At 40.5% G+C, this 14341-nt stretch overlaps 2 protein-coding genes across 2 annotated transcripts; both read right to left on the bottom strand.

The window, feature by feature from the left end:
• Positions 1 to 9: 9 nt before the first annotated feature.
• On the bottom strand, positions 10 to 2164 carry LOC145894439 (uncharacterized). Its single transcript, XM_082983030.1, has 2 exons — positions 929 to 2164; positions 10 to 259 (listed from the first exon to the last, which is right to left on the bottom strand). Exons 1-2 carry the CDS (start codon positions 2129 to 2131, stop codon positions 32 to 34), a joined length of 1431 nt encoding a protein of 476 aa, XP_082839156.1. The 5' UTR covers positions 2132 to 2164; the 3' UTR covers positions 10 to 31.
• Positions 2165 to 5898: 3734 nt separating this feature from the next.
• Positions 5899 to 13561, bottom strand: LOC145895659 (uncharacterized). The gene is made up of 10 exons (XM_082984457.1): positions 13538 to 13561; positions 13178 to 13290; positions 11801 to 12921; positions 11584 to 11739; positions 11335 to 11439; positions 10394 to 10495; positions 8891 to 9096; positions 8725 to 8835; positions 8566 to 8656; positions 5899 to 7682 (listed from the first exon to the last, which is right to left on the bottom strand). Exons 1-10 carry the CDS (start codon positions 13559 to 13561, stop codon positions 7090 to 7092), a joined length of 2622 nt encoding a protein of 873 aa, XP_082840583.1. The 3' UTR covers positions 5899 to 7089.
• Positions 13562 to 14341: the final 780 nt, after the last annotated feature.

Here is a 14341-nt window from a genome sequence, read left to right as displayed (position 1 = left end):
CAACAAATCAACCAAATATTGTCTAAATTCTTCAACTTTTGTTCCAAAGCCTCGGGTCAGCGGGTGGACAGACGACTTCAGCATCCGAAAACAAAGGATGACATTTTTCAGGGTGTCTTGATTTGATGTGTCTCTCCAAATCCCTGCGTCTTACGAGAACTTTTCCACAGAATTCACATCTGTATGGAGTTTCTCCTTCTGCGTGTAGTCGAACGTGCTTGTTTAAATTGCTTGGATCGCCGAAGGGTCGTCCGCAAACCTAAATATATCATTTATACGTTAAGATACAATGGTTGCCTCTCCAACGGATATCATTGGACCAATAAAAAATTTTTAACAACCAGTTCACCAAACACGTTTCGTTTTAGAAATATTTTTGTGAAACTAAATCGGTAATTGATGAAAGTTGGGTTGTAGGTCGTTTAAAGTTTTGCCCTGTGTCAGGCCGCGTGATAACATTTTTCTATAATTTGTGTTTTTGGCAGAATTATTGGTAACTCCTTTTAAAATATGAGTTTCACGGAAAAATAATCATCATAGATAATATGTTAATCCTAATTTCGACCACCGCTGTGCTCATCATCAATGATGTGGAGTAACTAAGTTGCAACAGGGCGCTGCAGGGACGAGCGAAACAAACTTGTTTGTACGTCACATTACTGATGATGCTGAGCATAGCAGTGTTCGAAACGTTTGCTATTATGATCAGCATAATAGCTCCGCACCTAAGTGTTTGTGTTTGATCCTCATATAAACAAATACCGACAAAAAATAGTAACTTCTAATTTTTGCTGTTAGTGAAAAGTGAACGGCGATTTTGCTAAAACCGTCAAAATACATTGGTTAAGACTAATAAAGCATTGTCTGCCGTCCTAAAACAAAAAACACTAATAACAAAACGTCCAAATAGTATGAAAAAAAATCTTGCCTTGCACTTTAAAGGCTTGTAGCCTGTGTGAGTCCGGATGTGGATTTTCAAACCGTATTTCCGCGAGTAGAGCTTGCCGCAATACATGCATCTGTGCGACTTTTTTTCTTTCGTTGCTCCTGCGCCACTGTTGTCGGCGGTTGATTTTACTGACGATCCTCGCAAGGAAGTTGTGGAACCTGATGTGAGATTTATTGGGGAAATGCTATCAGAAACTTTATTGGCGTCGACATTGCTGATTGTTCTACCACATAATTGTGATGTAAAATTCGGCGCGTCTGTATTTAAACGTAAAACCTTTCCTTCGTCTTCAGAAGCAATCTTTTGTCCAGACGAAATCCAAGGATCATTTGTGGCTGTTGGGATCGTCATACATTTGCGTTTGTTCGACCGAGTTTCGGTTGGAGAAAAATTACTCGTGTTGTCCAAATATATCTTCTTGCGCTTTGTCCTTCCATTTGGGTCCCAACTCTCTGAGAAGGTGAAACTTTCTCCACCTGACCGAAGGAAATCGGATGGTGACAGTTTTTCTGAAATTGGGTTCTTGGGAGTGAATGAGTTCAACTTGTTGTTCATTGCTTGTGAAATCATCAGTTGACTTAAAGTGGCCAAAGAATATGAGCTAAAAAACGTCGTAGGAGCAGGCCAAACGAATGCGTGTTCTTTTGCATGGCACAGTTTATGCATTAAACTAGCATTTGGTTCAAATGACTGGTTGCATGGATTCAGGGTGTGATTATTTTCTGCAATAGATCGTAAATTCGAAAGAAAATTTAGAGGATCGCGGAAAGCCAGCCTTGTTTTTTTGGCAACATCGCACAATGCACAAGCTGAGTTTCCACTTTCAACTTTATGAACGTCCTGGTGAATTCCACATTTGCTTGCGTTTAATTTGTAATGTTCGTTACAGATTTTGTTTGATTCCAAAGCACAATGGCCTAATTTTCCGCATTTCTTCTGCTCAGGATTTGTCGACAAAAAGTTCAAGGAATTTCCTTTCTGGCATTCTTCCACTTTTTGCGGTCTTGGGGCAAAAGTTCCGAAATGAAAAAAGTTTGGGACAACAGACATCGGTGCGTGTGAAAAATTTTGAAAGCAATTTGTGTTTTTCCCAAACAAGTGTGGATTAAATAAGTGTGAGCTGTTTTCAATATCCGGGGATTTTGTAGGTTGAAGAACTCGCGGAATCCCGATCCCAAACATGGTCAACGGTTGAAATAAGATTAGAAAACTTAATAAATCGTATCTGCAAAACTGATGAGGTTTGACTTGTAGACAAAAAGTTTAAAAGTGTATGCTTATACAAATTGTCAACTCATTGCTCAATAAAAACAAGTTATCTATATCTCACGTAAAATAAACCTCAACTCATAGCCTACAAGTAAAATTTAAGCAAGAGGGAAACTTTAAACACTGTTCCATTTCTGACGATAATATCTGTCAACTTTAAAAATTCTGATCTTAAATCTGCGCCCCCCTTTTTCTCCTGTGTCTCACTTCAATGAGATGGAGGTCGGTTGCTTCCGTCCTCCTAATCCCACAAGTACAACTTAAGGCCGTGCAGGTCGCAGTAGCCGTAAGTCAAATGAATGAGCGCACGAAAAGAAGGCCGGAAAATCCTCTTAGCAACCCATTAGGGTGACATGTCATCCAACCACACAATGCGAAAAATCGCGCTATGACCCCCTTGTTAATATCGCGCCCGGTAGTCGTTGCAAAGCAAACAAACGATAACATTTGTATAGTAGGCAAAAAAATCTTGTCTCGGAAACATTTCGCTCGCGCCGCACCACTTTTGATTGATTTTGGCTTCGGGAACTTACTGTCACTACACCCGTAGGGGTGGCACAGGCGATCTGGCGGAGTTAAATACATCAGCAAACACGTCGCCAGCCAGGTATTGTATTTATGGCGTCATCGCCGCCTTTCGAAAGAAAACTTTACGTTTATGAACAAGAACAACTTCTTTCCAGTATTTTTGTTATAGCCACTCACTACGTGTGGTAATCTCTTGTTCAAACGTAAGGTACTCTTACAGGTGGGCCACTTGCTTTCAAATAGATGAAGTAAAATTTCAAACTGCTATATTTGCACAAGTTTTGTTTCTTAAACGAACGTAATACCATCAAAAGATCAGGTATGGTCCCTTATTGAGTGAATCCAGATTTTTCCTCCGATTGCACGATCGTGTTTTGTTCATCCAAGAACAACAGAGACAGTGGGTCGCGCCGCATTCGTGCTGACAAAAGGCCTTTAAGTGGGGGCAACAACTGATTTGGACAGCTTCTGTAGAGCCATCACACCAGTCAGGGCGAGAAATTCGTTGTTGCTTTGATACGGATAAACCTACCGCATTCTATAACAAATGCTATCCGTTTGCACTGACGCTTGTGTTCACCCGTTGTTATTTTAATACTCGCTTGGACAATGTTTAGTCGGAATGAATCAAGTTTTAAATGCAGAAATAATGTACCAAAGTAAAATTAGTGTTTTTTGGGTTTGTGTAATTCTATGTATCTAAATCGTGATGTTATTACGTCTTGCACTAACTATGAAGTTTATTCAAATTACCTTTGCGATCAGGCAATAGTCAGTTATGTTTCATCTGGACAAAGCATGCAATTCACACTTTTCATTAGGCGTACTTGTTATATCACTTAAGGGAACTCCACATTTTCTGAAGCGCCCATTAAAAATCGAACGCAGTTGCGAAAGTTACAATTGAGTTGCACCTGTCCAGCACCTGGCGGTTTAAAAGCTGTGCGCTCGTTACGTGTGGCCGCCATTTTTTAGTAAAAGTAACAAAAATATTAAGTAATATTTGAAGGGGGCATAAGAGTTGTCAAGAGTGAGTTTGTAAATTGGTGACAGGCCGTTTCTTTATCTGTCCTCTTATCGCTTTTGTTACATTTGTACAAAACGAATGTTTTCGGGAGGTGAATTGTGGCAATACAGGATGGAAGAGGACCACTTGTTTAACGAATGACCACTTAAAATTTCTTTCTCGATGAGCTACAACGCAACAGGTGCAAATAGCAGATTGGTTGTTAGAAAGGGTTTGAAAGTACTTGTCATTATGGTAATATATTTTTAACAACCTGGTCTGTATAGTTAATCATTTCAACCAACACTTTATTTTGTGATTTAGGATTTTCAGTAACTTTTTTTTAATTAAATTTCCCATTTGTCATAAAAATCCGTCCAGTAATAGTTTTTCGTCAAGGTAAAATGCAATATGTCAAAGGGAGGAAATATTGTATCCATTTGATGACTTTAACTTATTTATTGTTGGAATACATAGACCAAACTGTGACAATTTTGGTGGGAGAAGATATTTTGGGATTTAAGTAAGTGAAAGTTTTTGGTTTGAAATATCGCCCAATAAAACGTCAACGCATAGGCGTGCTTATTTGAATAGGTTACAAATGTAGCCACAACTTACAGGTTATAAATCCCTATCTTATAAATTTGGAAGGGACCATAGCCCTGTTGACCTCCCTGGCCACGCTAACGTGTGATAAATATAAATAAGATGTAAAATGTTTTTACATTTATCCCCTTGTTAAAAAAATCTGTACAGCGAGTACGGGACAGACAGGCACACAAAAAAGCCTGTAGTAAACCTGTTTTCCTGCAACAGGAAATTTAATTGGGATAAAGCTATACATACTTTAACGTTTACTACTTAACGATGTACCTAAATCAAACTGCTGTCGTAAATTAAGCAATTAGTGCAGTCTGCGACGAGACAACGACGTTGCTTGTATTATGCGATTCGTGCTCGGTTCGTATCTGCGCCAAAACATCCGAAAAACTGCTGTTTTGCATCAAAAATGGTGGAGCTGTTTTGACATGGCCAAAAAATTACTTGGCCAAAGTCAGTTAGGGACCACCTATTTTGATGGCCCAATTCAGCCGTGTTGGGCAAGTACTCGGCCTGCGTCATTTGCGTCACTTCCATATTTGGTCACATGTTATTCCATAGTTAGTGCCAAACATGTTAGGCCATAGTTAGTGCCAAACTTTTCCGCCTGCATTGTTCTGGTGGTGACGCTACTTTGTAAAAGACAAAGACGTTACTTGGTGTTAGGTCAGAGTAATAATTCCTAAAACAAGTGTTCTTAACAAGTGGTATGTTTTATTCAATATTTGTAACTTTATCAGTACTAAGTGGCCCAGCTTTAGTTTGACGCACTGCAATTGTACAAAATTGAGAACAAAAAAATTCTTAAAAAACTGTCCCGTTTTTTGTATAAACTTACAGCATATAAACACATGCACACTTCAAATCAACTTTAAGTTTGTCTACTCAAGCGTATCTATTTAACGGGACAACTAAAGTATAGCAGGTTAATCTTCAATTGATTCAAATAAATGTTACAGACGTAGTTTCCACAACATATTGGCAACTTACACAAAATATTATGACTTCAATTGATAAGTTTTTCTGACACAATAAGACGAATACTTTTGTTCATCAACATTTGAGCAAATATTTTGAGCTTTATATTTACTTGGTTATATGTTCGTTATCTTGAATTATACTTTGTGAGCCCACTCATATGTCCACAATTACCGGGCCACAGATCGTCACCGGTCCGTGAGGTATTTGCAACCGGTCCGCATAAAAAAAAACCTACATAGTTTACAGCTCACAAACTTAACCCAGCCACCAACAAGTTTTGCATACTGGTTGCAAGTACAAACATGGTTGGGGACCTCTTCAATGTTAAGCGATCAAAATATTAAGTTGAGCAATTACAGAAATGCCTGAATATAATCCGTTATATCGTTTGCCAGGCAAAACCAAAGAATAAATAGATTTTACGATCTAAAACAGGTGTTCTTTCTTTTAAGTTGCGAAAGAGCCTTTTTTCTGTCTTGACTTTATGGTTCTGTCTATTACGGAGTATATTCCATCCCCGACATTCTCCGACGCTTTGTCGTTACACGTACGAAGACAAAAAGCACATGAAAGCTTTATTTAACTGAAATGTCATTATCACTGTTGATACCTAACGTATTGTTCGTGGCAGGTAGGCACAGCACAGTAGCGAACTCACATCGCTAAGCGAGTAAATGCATATAAGCAGAAAGCACGAATGCAGCCATGAAACAAGCACATAACGCAGAAACAAGCGTACAAGCGTAATCAAGGCAATGTACAGCTGTATATCAATCACCCATACGTTAAATCAAGACTTTAGTTTTGCATTTAATGATATTTATCATATGTAGACTCTGGTGATAATGACCGTTTGGCCTGACCCAAAAGTCAAGAACACACCGAATATAGTTTTGGTTGTGATGTTTACAAGCACACGCATGCCATTGTTTTGTAGCAATAATTACAAATGTGCGTTAGACGCAGCAGCGGAACTGAAGCAGGAACTTAAAACAAAAAGGCGTTTATTAAAAAGTTTTTGAAAAATAATAAGCCTTGGGCATTTTGCATCGCATTAACCTATCTTCGATAGTTTTTCACAAGCTCAACAGCGAACATTAGATGCAGTTTTTGTGTCTGCTGGTCTTTTTTCACAGTATGCAAGACATGTGACCGATATGAACTGTCGAAATGGAAACAACGCTGTTAAGAAATGAAGAGACTGTGAATTATGTGTGGGTGAATCAACTAACACAGTGTTAAACCAATCAACACGTTGGTAAATTTTTATGTGGTGAATATTTAAAATTTAACAAAGCCTTGACGCGATGCGTTTTAAATGTCTTTAATTGGCCGCGCTAAGTAACACTATCGCTTTGCAATGATGTTTCTCAACACATAACACATATTGTGCGCACTAATATATGCCTATATATATATATATATATCCGTCTTTGTAGTGTACCGTTGACAAACAACTTGTCAGTAACCGGAAATAAAATTCATGCAGAACAACCGCTTTGTCGAACGACCAAATTTGTGAGAAAACGATAAAAGCAAAATATTTACAGCATTTGGACCAAATGTATTTTTCTAACTAAGGTAATGCGCAGGTAATTCTGAATCAAAAACGTGCCGTTAACGACAAAATTGGTTGAAAAAACAGAACTGACGCCAATTAGCAACTTTGTTGCAAAAACGTCCTATTAGTGAGCGCAGGCTTAAAGGTGTTACATAAAGCAGCCGTGACATCTTAAAATACACACCAGCGTTGCCATCAAGTGGTAGAAGGGGTTATCCAATATGGACGCCAAACATCCTCATGTAACACCCCTCCTACATTAGCAACTGCGGCCCTGGTCGCTTGCTGGTGTTCCATCTGCTCTCGTTGACCTCTGCTGGCAGCTTCCACTGCTTCAATTGCAGCTGCGACCGCTCCATTGCTGCCCTCCCACCTCTGACCATGCAAAACGCCTGTCGCATTTAGCAAACTAGCTGCAGCGTTGTCAACAGATTGGCTGTCATGGGCATCCCTTCCACCATTCGATCCGTTGCCTGGCGACATCGTGGTTGACATATCACCCTCACTTCCCACTGAAGACCCGCCGGCCCTGACCCTTCCAATATTAGCCGTGGGCGAATTTCCGTCGCCTGATTCAGCATTTCTTCCGTTGGCACCGTTAGAAACAGAACAAGCAGCGTTGTTGTTGTTGCTACTGTTACCGTTCCCATCATAATTCTGTCCGACCGATGAATTGTATGCCAGCGTGCTGCCTGGGTACAATGCTGCCGGGTATAAGTAGGGGCCGACCGCAGCCGTCGCTGCATGTGAAGTACCATACAGATTGTTGGTTGATTGACCGTGAGCTCCTAGAAATTTAAGATAATTTTGATATTTTGTATCAACGTAATGTAAGGAATATTTAGACAGCAAATTGAAAGGTTTTGTCCCTCCTACATATAGAAAACATATTAATAAATATACATGTATTTACATGTTCTTCACCAATTTACATTCTAGGATGTGTACCTAAAAGTTACCACGAGAAAGAACGATTTCACAAAAGTATTTATGACTTTCTCACGTCGCTATAACAGAGCTGTCTCATTTTTCGCACCAGGGAGAGAGGCGTTACAATCGGAGAAGCAAAACGGACGGTAGAAAAAAATGATGAAATTATTCTAAAACTAATCACACTTTCCAAAAAATACAAATATACAAGTGGGACCAGATTCAAAAGTCGTTTTAATTCGTGCTTGTCGGTCGCAAAAGGTTGTTGGCAGTAATTGCTAATTGCATTTTTTAAAGGTTTTGCTTGCGTGTAGCATATTACTATATGCTATAGGCTCCCTAAGAATCCAAATAAAGGGGCAGGCTCAGTAAAATCCTAACGAAATAAACCAAACACATTTTGTAGAAATGATGGATTTAGTGCCAAAAAATTCGAACGCAGCGAGAACCATTTTAAATTTTGCTTCTGTATTGCGTTTTCTTTACTCTTGCAAAGTGTTTATAAATGTTAAACTGAAATGGTTCTATCAACATAACGAAAATAAATTCACGTGAAGACATGAAATTGCAGAATATGGCGGACACATATTTCCAGTATAGAACAATGATGCGTTGGAGGAATAACAACAAGCACTGAGGAATCACGGGCAAGTGATATCACATTTTAAATTTACTTGTAATTTCATAAATATAAATATAGCAATTAAGAAGTTAATTATATGGGTGTACAATGGTTTGTACCTGTAGGAAGCATTGCACTTTCGTATCCCGGGAAGGTTGTGCCACTTGGGTACATGAAAGATCTGTTTCCGAAACGCCCCTCTAAGTGAACCTAAAACAACAACCATACTTGTTATATTTATACAAAACTTGAGTACTGCGTTTTAATGATATCCCGACCTCTGAAAATCTGATTGTAAGTGACTCATTGCCCGTTCCATTTCCATTATTGCACGAAGATGAGATTCCATTACCACTACTTAACTGCCCACCACCAGGGTTATCCTCCCTCTATGAACAGAACAAAACTCATACCAAAATCCAAACAAGAAGTTTCAACACCCACCTTGCTCATATTCAATCCTCCAGGTGGCGTAATAGAGCCGACTTGAGCGAGGGAGCCGGCCGCAATGTTCCCAACGTTGCCACTTCGTGCTGCCGACTGGGCCCTAACCGCAGCGGCGGCGTGTTGTGACGGCGTTAAGTAGGGGAATTGTGCTTGCGGGTAGGCCCAGCCACCGGAGACACCAGCACCCATGCGGCTTGGATCCACTGCACCACAACGATAGATTACTGATTAACATGGGGATCAAATTTCGCGATTCAATGAGTTTAAGTTAAGGGAAAACATTTTTTGTACCCAACTATAGCGGTAAATTGTTGATAATATTGGCCAGGTTATAAGCGCCGAGACGCTGCGCGAAAAGCAAGCGTAATATTTCCCGTAACGACGCGAAAACACAAACACGGTATAAGCGGACGAAGTGAGAATATCGGAACAGAATCCGGCGCAAAAGAAAGAGTGCAAACCGAGTCAAGTTCACTGCCGACGCGCAACACACACACCTTATGGCGTGTGTTGAAAAACAGGCGGCGAAACTGTTTTGCGCGTGCTCTGCGGCCGCGGTTCGGCGCTGTTAACGCGTGAAGGAATGCGGTGAAAGCTGCCTTCGGTGGAGCGTAAAACATACTTGTGTGGGCGACGTCGGCAATTATTCCCAAGAACTCTTCGCTGCATTAACATTTTTTGTCAAACTATAAGTTTTTAAAAAGTTTAGGGTTGGCTGATATGTCTTGGTTTGAGTCTGTGCAATTTATACTGATTTTTTATTCGATTTCACAATAGCCACAGCGTGGCAGACAGATTAGTGCGGTTCTCCTCAATCCAGACGACGGGCGTACGCGAAAGGTCGACTGCGCTCTCTCTCGCGTGTACGGGGCATGAATCTCCGTTTTGTCTGGCGAACATGCACTCAAACCCACACAGTGCCTTTGGCTAAGTCAAGTTCACGGAGAGACGAGTTTATCTTCTCGGAATGCAGATTTAGTGACTACACGAATATCGCCCTTTTTAACTCAACATTGCTATTGTTGCTTTTTAAAAAAAAAATCCAATGCTTATTTTGGTATAAACTGGCGACCTGCAGCAACTAATAATATCAGTCTGGCTTTAAAACGTTTCTATTGATCGGTGCTAAATGGCAAATGCTTTCTTTTTATCCTAGGTTAGCTCCATTCGATGTCAGTTGCAATAAAACCCAACTATTGCAAACTTTCGCAAAGTAAGAAGGGAAGTTTCACTACAAGTTTTTCAAAGGAAACTCCCTATTTTAGGGATCGTCGTAATTTCCATTTTCCACAAATTCAATGAAAACAAAATTTGTTTTCTTTAACAATGTTACACATTATTTTTATGATTTCTGACTAAAAAATTGACAGACTTGTACAAATGTATAGAATTGCAAACCCAAAACAACAGCTCCCTGAATATGGAAGCAGACGCTGATATTGGCATAATTGTTTCGCGAAAATCTTATCGCCGGCAAGCATGCAGCGTACTCCTTTTTACCTTGGCCTTGATAGCCTGGGTTTCTTCTTATTGAATCCAAATGAAATCCGTCAGGAAAGAGTACTCCCTTCGCCCGTTCCTCCAACTGCTTTTGTCTGTGACCTAAAAGAACAAACAAGTAATAAAAGTAAATAATGGGAAGATTTGCATGGGAAGTATCAACATCATTTTTGTATTGTGCTGAAATTTCTATGTGCGAAATGTAATCTAACACATGTAATTTGAATTTAAAACATCTCACATAAAGCGTGCATATAATTTTTTCCTAAATCGTTTAACGCAACTGACTTCGAAGTGAATGAGGCGAAGGTCATGTTTGCTAGAAACACATGGAGCTACGTGATTCCGGTGTGTTTGCAAATGAACGATCAAAAATTGGACGCGCTTTGCGTTGCAATCGGGAGTCATATAATATCGTCTAAACTCAAATTTTAGACCCTGTCGTGGTGTATAGCGATTTATTCCTCTGTCCACTTTTCAGTGTGATGCAAATAGACGTAACGTCGTTGCACTAGACGTGTTAAATTGTATGATAATGCCAACGCTGACTGCTTATTTTGTAGACCGCTTGTGGCTTGGTGGCTTACATCCAGCTTTTCCAGGAACAGGCCTGTGGCAGAAAGGGCGGTGACTGATGTCACAACTTAAACATGGTTCAGATCCCAAGCAAAATGGTTATTTATGAAAATCGTTGCCAGCACTGCACGTATGCCTTTTTACTTCGTTAAATTTATGTTTTATTCACCGTCCAATAACAGTGACAAACATTACTAGTCGAATATTTTTGAAACGTGAGCTGTTTTGGTCGCGTGTGAGGTTTAATCACGTTTGAAAAATCATCGTATTATCATAGGGAGTGTAATGTGTGATGACGGTCAAGGTGATGCAAGCAAAGACAAGTTATTGTGAAAACCATTTTATTGTAGTGTATTCAAACTTACGTCTTGGTTCTCTTGGGCCATCAACTGTTATTTTAATTGCTCTTTGGTATGTAGCAACTTGCGGTGGATTGGAGAAGACGATGATCGATAAGTTAAAACTCTTTCCTGGTAAAGTAAAAGTAACAGGGTATAACAGGGAAACAGAAGTGGCAGAAAACAGGTATAGCCAGGCTTCCACAGCCTATAATATGCCAGGCAGCAACAGCAACATAATACAGTTTTTTACTTCAGTTTCCCCCAAAAACCCACCTCTTCCACTTCTTCCAAGAAATCGCAGGTCGTTGAATCTGGCCACACCTCCTTTTAATGTAGCGGAAGCGTTGCGAAGCTCAGCAGAATAATTCTCGTCGTTCCCAGCCATCACTGTAACTTGTGTACCGTCGGGAATGTCAGAGAGGGCGACGACTAAACACATTTAGTTTTAACAACAGAAGTGTTAGAATATAACAAAACAACGAAAACTAACCCTTAAAAGGTGTCTGGAGAGATTTGTTAACTCTCCAGTGCTGTGGGAGGGGAGTACACAGGAAATTAGGGCTGTCAGTTTTAATTAGTTCACCTTGGTGTTCTGCCAGTATGTCAACTACATGACGTCCTGTAGAAATGTGCTGGGTTCCCCCGGAATAGTTCAGGTTTTGTGCTTGAGCACCAGGCATCTTGTCACAACCCCCGCTTATTGTTCTATCCAGTTTGTGTCGGAATGCAATTTCAACGTCGTGGTGTGCGTTTGGCAAATTTGTGTCGGATCGCAAAATGGAGCTAAATTCGCCAGAATGTCCCTGTAGTTGCGAGTAGTATTCCGGTCTTTCAGAAGAGTTATACAGGCGACTCTGTTCGTAGGAAAGATACTCGTGAACGCTGTCTGCGGCTGAATTACTGCTGTACTGCTGTTCGTATACAACGCATGGATTAAAGTATGACTCATAGGAACAAAGTTGTTTTACGCTTGCTGTGCGTCCGTCCGTTTCAACAACCTCATTAATTGGATCTTCGTTACCCAAAGTTCTGTGAATTGTGTTTCCAATAGGCAAAGATAAACTCTGCTGAAGTGGTCGGTGAAGGTTTACCGCTGAAAAAGGTGTGAGTTCAGAACCGTTCACCGCCTCGTCGCGAGTTTGGCAAGGTACTTTGCAAACTGTGGCTGGAGAGGCAAGAGAATTATGAGTTGTTGACGATAATATTCCGTTGAAATTCCTTTCGGCACGGTAAGACTCCTGTACATGCTTGTTTAGTCTTTTGGAAAAAAGGGTCTTTGATTCATTCTCGAAGAATCGTTTTTGTGGGTAATAATTCCTGTCACCACCCCGTGCGTCACCCTTGTTTGAACCTAACTCTCCAGTGCTAATGTTACCTGGAGCACTTGAAAGTCTGCAGCACGTTCGTTTTGTCTGATCGTTTTCTTGTAGGCTATCTTGTATGGTCGCAGGGTGGGCAGCTTGCACAGAAGTGGGTGTTATGCCAGTGCTCTGCTCGTGGCTGTAGTTGCACAAAAGCTGTTTGTTTTGTTCGAATTCAGTGCCTGATATGTTTGGATGTCGAAACTGGTTTTCTGTGCACAAAAGTAAGTTTAGATCTCCTGTGACCTTTCTTTTTGACAAAAATAATTTTATAACGTTCGAATAACCCAAGCACAACCTCTTATTATCTTCCTGCTATCAGACATTAGTTACTGAGCGAAGAAAACAGAAAACTTCAGGCACGACTATTTTAGCTTAACCTGTTTAATGTTTAGTTAACCCTGGGGCATTAAAACAGTAAAAAAATGCCGTTGGGTTCGACCGTATATTGGGAATTGTAAATTGGTCATGGATGTGACGGACTCTGGTTTGTATCGATTTCACACTTGAGCAGAGCCACACCGCCCGCTAGCCTCCACGCTTTGCCTTCACTTCTTTCAAGCGCTCCTGCTTTCTGCTCTTGTCGTTCTCTATCTTTCTCTTGGGAAACGCTCTTTGCCTAAGACCACCTCGATCAAGCAGTCTGGCCGTTTAGCCTCATGAACAGCCAATTCTCTCTCAGTCTGCTTAAGTCACGTAGCTTGTTGATAACCTGTAGCGTCATAACCTACTCAAATGTACAACAGGTGATGTTCCAACTAAGTGTGAAACTCACAATATAAGCAAACATCAGCTCTAACGACATCTCTTTAAAATTTGACAACTGAACGAAAACGTTTAGACGTCGTACGACCCCAACGACTTACGGTGGCGTCTGTGCCCACACTCATGACCGTGCCTGTCTGATTAACCACACTAAGCAAATAAAGTATGAACAGTGTACATTTTCATGTACCTATGGTGCAGCAGTTAATTTAAATCACATCAGATTTCTTTCCCGGGTTTTGACTTATAATTCAAGGTTGTAGCATAGATTCAAATCAGGCAACTGGCGAGTAAATGCCACAATACACAGCAGGCCTCTTGATATTTCGCCGCAGTTTTAAGACCAAGGCGTATTATTTTTTATCGTGCTGTAGAATGCAGTTGGCCTCCGGCTACATTGAGCCGCCAAAGGAGATAAACATCAGTCTGCGGTGTAGAAACTTGTCTGAAAAAGTAGTGGATCAATACACAAGGTGACGTGTCACAAACAAGTGCAACACCGCGTATGAGAATACCTTACTGATGCAACCCTCAACAAATGCAACCACACTGGAATATTAAAATAATATTTGATTCGTTTTTTAAAGTTTTAACTTAAAGCTTCCGCTACAACCTAGTGTTCCAAATGCCGAGGAACGAACAGGTTTGAACACACATACGCAAGATTGAAAATATGTTTGCACGATTAAGCATAGGAAATTTTTTTAGAAAGTTTAAAATAACGATTTTGTATTCTAAAGTTTTAACACAAAATCAAACCATGGCGTTGAAGGGCGAGCAAATCACAACATTCATCTCTCCGCTTTACCGCAAGTGGCCGGTTTGTGGCGAGCGCGCGCTGCGTGCTCGGAGCGAATAAACCACCAGTGTGTTACCACCACCACACGACATAACCAGCAGATGCC

Source organism: Ascidia mentula, chromosome 3, assembly GCF_947561715.1.
Source record: "Ascidia mentula chromosome 3, kaAscMent1.1, whole genome shotgun sequence".
Taxonomy (NCBI): Eukaryota; Metazoa; Chordata; class Ascidiacea; order Phlebobranchia; family Ascidiidae; genus Ascidia; species Ascidia mentula.
The sequence above is the reverse complement of the archived record's forward strand: the minus strand, read 5'-3'. Positions and strand labels throughout refer to the sequence as shown.